Raw genomic sequence first — 4,819 nt, 5'->3', positions numbered from 1 at the left:
AGGATTTTTAATAAATTTATTTGCAAATCATGGTGGAAAATAAGTATTTGGTCAATAACAAAAGTTTCTCAATACTTTGTTATATACCCTTTGTTGGCAATGACACAGGTCAAACGTTTTCTGTAAGTCTTCACAAGGTTTTCACACACTGTTGCTGGTATTTTGGCCCATTCCTCCATGCAGATCTCCTCTAGAGCAGTGATGTTTTGGGGCTGTCGCTGGGCAACACAGACTTTCAACTCCCTCCAAAGATTTTCTATGGGGTTGAGATCTGGAGACTGGCTAGGCCACTCCAGGACCTTGAAATGCTTCTTACGAAGCCACTCCTTCGTTGCCCGGGCGGTGTGTTTGGGATCATTGTCATGCTGAAAGACCCAGCCACGTTTCATCTTCAATGCCCTTGCTGATGGAAGGAGGTTTTCACTCAAAATCCCACGATACATGGCCCCATTCATTCTTTCCTTTACACGGATCAGTCGTCCTGGTCCCTTTGCAGAAAAACAGCCCCAAAGCATGATGTTTCTACCCCCATGCTTCACAGTAGGTATGGTGTTCTTTGGATGCAACTCAGCATTCTTTGTCCTCCAAACACGACGAGTTGAGTTTTTACCAACAAGTTATATTTTGGTTTCATCTAACCATATGACATTCTCCCAATCATCTTCTGGATCATCCAAATGCACTCTAGCAAACTTCAGACGGGCCTGGACATGTACTGGCTTAAGCAGGTGGACACGTCTGGCACTGCAGGATTTGAGTCCCTGGCGGCGTAGTGTGTTACTGATGGTAGGCTTTGTTACTTTGGTCCCAGCTCTCTGCAGGTCATTCACTAGGTCCCCCGTGTGGTTCTGGGATTTTTGCTCACCGTTCTTGTGATCATTTTGACCCCACGAGGTGAGATCTTGCGTGGAGCCCCAGATCGAGGGAGATTATCAGTGGTCTTGTATGTCTTCCATTTCCTAATAATTGCTCCCACAGTTGATTTCTTCAAACCAAGCTGCTTACCTATTGCAGATTCAGTCTTCCCAGCCTGGTGCAGGTCTACAATTTTGTTTCTGGTGTCCTTTGACAGCTCTTTGGTCTTGGTCATAGTGGAGTTTGGAGTGTGACTGTTTGAGGTTGTGGACAGGTGTCTTTTATACTGATAACAAGTTCAAACAGGTGCCATTAATACAGGTAACGAGTGGAGGACAGAAATCTTGCTTGTTTGTAGGTGACCAAATACTTATTTTCCACCATAATTTGCAAATAAATTCATTAAAAATCCTACAATGTGATTTTCTGGATTTTTTTCCCTCAATTTGTCTGTCATAGTTGACGTGTACCTATGATGAAAATTACAGGCCTCTCTCATCTTTTTAAGTGGGAGAACATGCACAATTGGTGGCTGACTAAATACTTTTTTCCCCCACTGTAACTGATATATCCTAACATGACCTTGTCGGGTAAAGAATCTGACTAAAAACTCAAAAGGACTGACAGTGACTCCTCTGTTTCACCACGCTCATCACCGGGTCTGCGTCGCACCAAACGGCAGGCGTCACAAACACCATCTTCAACTTAAATTGCTCTACCTCCACACTTAACGCTACCCCAGAAATCACTCCTTTCAATGGTGCCCTGTTCCTAAGAGCAAAGCAAGAAACAGATCTTGACCCAAGTTGCATCGCATGGATCGCCTGCTCCCTCTGATCTGAAGAAACACAAGCAAATATTACAAGTCCACTTCGGGTTACCTTCACCGACTCAACAGCACCCACCATCCTTTCCACCCAACCTGAAACCACCCATGGATCAGCCAAAAGGCCTGGTTCCACCCTCTTCAAAAATCACACTATAGGCCTGTTTCAAAGCGAAGGACTTGGTGTTGTGACCATTGTGTATCAAGGGGATAGTCAGTCAACAACATATGAAATTCCAGAAGGAAAGTGTTCATAAAAAAAAAAATTACACCAGTAGTTTTCCATTCATATAGCAGATTATTATATGTACTTACACAACCCATATGACAGCTTGATCATTTACCCAGAGCTCAGAACTAAAGGCAACAACAACCTTAGCTAGGTCTTTACGGTCCATCAGTCTCACCTCACCTTCATTTGAGAAAATGGAAGGACAGAGTAGAGTTGAGTAGGTTCCAAGATCCATAGGTCCTGACAAGTGCTTGTGACATCACTACGGTCTCTAGATTCTAGAATGTAGATAGATAATTGTTTGTGAGTGGATCTCTGTGTATTTGAAGGGACGCTGTTGTTATGAATATGGGACTTTTTACATTTTATGACTTGGGTCTTTGGCTGCTCTCTACCTAGCATTGATGTTGTCTGATATGTATGAACTGTAATATCTTCATAGCTAAAATAAAGTATTATTATTATATAAAAAAAATATATATAGATTCTAGAATGTACAACCCCATTCCATGTTAAGTCAAGTGGGTTGTTTTTGTGAATGAGTGGAGAGTATTTCCCTGATTTGAGGGCGTTTTGCAACTTTTTTCTGTGTGTGAGTGTGTTTGTGTTTAAATTAACTTAGTAAGGTTGGCCTTTGGGTTGTGTTCAGGTGAAAAGGGAGATTATTAACATTATTGCTAAGCCACTTTGTTTACAAATCCATTACCATTTTTTCCTCTCTCTCTCTCACATTTAACAACACAAACTCATTGGGCAGTAAGTTTACATTAAACATGTTTAATTCAGTCATATTTTACACATTTTGAAAATGTCAGACACCAGATAAACAGGAAATAGTTCCGATACAGTTGTCATTGAGGGCTGTCATCAAAAGATACAATAACAGATAACAAGTCTGTCTCTGAGTTTTGTTTGCCTGAGGTATAACTTCCTTCAACTCAACAAAGTTATAAAAACAAACAAAGAAAATCAACCCCCCAAAAAGGTATAAGAGTCCGTCATGGTTTTTATAGTACAGTGCCAGCGTCATCATCTAGATCTAGTCATCAATATTTGAATACTGCAAATGATAGTATGTTCATCTCTAATGTCCTTTGTGTCTCCAAACAGATCTTTTTACATCCTGAATTCACACCCAACCATTTATTTTGTTCACAAATGTCTGTTTCTGAATTAAACACATAGAATGCAGAAGACTTGCGTCGCCACACAGGGTTTCTTAAACTATGGGTCGGTACCCAAAGTGGGCCTGGGCATGTGAGAGGTGGCTCGTGAGTTATGAGAATAAATCTAGTCACACACAATTTTTTCTTAATTTGGGTCATTGGAGGACGATTAGGGGCATGGGAGGACAGACAATTTCTCATTTGGGTCTCGAGTTGAAAACATTTAAGAAACCCTTCAAACAACAACTCATCCTATTCCTGCCAGCATTGATCCCCTTGGGAGGAATAAAGTCGATCGAATTGAACTTATTCCGCAGTATATCTGACTTTGGTTTTGGTCACCCCGCTGAACAGATGTACAGGTGTTTTATTAGTCTCTTTATTGTTACCCTTGTTATTGACCACGCCCCCCTCCTTGCCCCTGTCGCCCCCCTCCTCCTCGTCCCCCGCCCTTCTCAGCTTCCTCAGCGGCCAGAGGAGCCAGTGCTGCTGGTTGGTGGCGGTAGTATCCGGCGGTGGGCAACAGGGGGCGCCACCCCCTTTCTCCTTGGTGAAGAAGTAGAGGAGTGCGTTGAGCCAGGCGTTGAACGACGCCAGTGGGCGCGTGATCTTATAGCACATGGAGACCATGGTCATGGTGTGGCACGGGACGCCCTTCCTCACTTTGAGGATGAAGAAGATAGTCCTGGTGACGTGGAAGGGGAAGAAACAGAGGGCGAAGAGAAGGGTGATGGTGATGATGGTTTTGATGGATTTACGACGCCTGTGGGCGTATGGAGAGTGGGCTCCGAGAACGATTGACATCCCCTCTCCTCCTCCCTGAAGTCCTCCTTCTCCTACAACTCCAGCTCCATTCCCTCCTGCCTCTCCACATCCTCCTCCTCCTTTCCCACTTCCCTCTCCCCCTCCTCCTCTACGCTGTGACTGGGGCTGGGAGCGCAGGGTCCGGAATATTGTCAGAACCACTTGTGAGTAGCACCAGGCGATGATGGAGAATGGTAGAAAGAACCCCAGCAGATGCAAGATGATCGCATATGGAACATAGTCTTGGAACTCCTTATCTATAGCGTCGTCCCAACAGTTCTGATACGTCTCCACCTCCCCAGTACTGATACTACCAACGGTACCGGTATTATTACCGTTAATCGCCATCGCCTCGTCCCCTACGCCTCTCATCACGTGGCCCGTTTGGGCGAACCGGAATATCGGGCAGGTGAGGGCGAAGACGACCCCCCACACCAATACACACGTCCCCTTGACCGCTCTCTTGGTCTCCAGTGTGATGGTCCTCATAGGGTGACATATCCCCAGGTAGCGATGGACAGAGATACACGTCAGGAAGAATATCGAACAATACAAGTTGAAGTAGAACAGGAAACGGACCAATCTGCACATGAAGTCCCCGAAGACCCATCGATCGCGCATCACGTAGCTAGCCACCAGGAAGGGGAGCGACAAGCCGTACATGAAGTCAGTGGAGGCTAGGTTGACCATGTAGATGAGGGAGGCGTTCCAACGCTTGGTGCGTCTGAAGGAACGCCAGAGAACGATAGAGTTGAGAGAGATGGAGAAGAGGAAGGTGAAGGAGTAGCACAGAGGTAGGAAGATGTACTTGTAGGATTCATTGATGCTGCAGGAGAAGGGAGGGAGCAAGGGATTGACAGAGGAGGAGTTGAGGAGGCGGCGTACTCCTTCGACGATGATGTCATCATTGAGCGCAGGGGTGTCAGTCGTCGTCAT

General features: G+C 45.2%; 1 protein-coding gene across 1 annotated transcript; it reads right to left on the bottom strand.

Annotated features, from left to right (window-relative positions):
• Positions 1 to 3,385: 3,385 nt before the first annotated feature.
• Positions 3,386 to 4,819, bottom strand: LOC311126065 (P2Y purinoceptor 3-like; the record flags this gene model as incomplete). The annotated part of the gene is made up of 1 exon (XM_084200087.1): positions 3,386 to 4,819. The coding sequence occupies one exon, from the start codon at positions 4,817 to 4,819 to the stop codon at positions 3,386 to 3,388; it is 1,434 nt and encodes a 477-aa protein (XP_084056213.1).

This window comes from Coregonus lavaretus, assembly GCF_964263955.1.
Source record: "Coregonus lavaretus genome assembly, contig: HAP1_SCAFFOLD_731, whole genome shotgun sequence".
Lineage (NCBI taxonomy): Eukaryota > Metazoa > Chordata > Actinopteri > Salmoniformes > Salmonidae > Coregonus > Coregonus lavaretus.
This window is presented reverse-complemented; position numbering and strand designations above follow the sequence as displayed.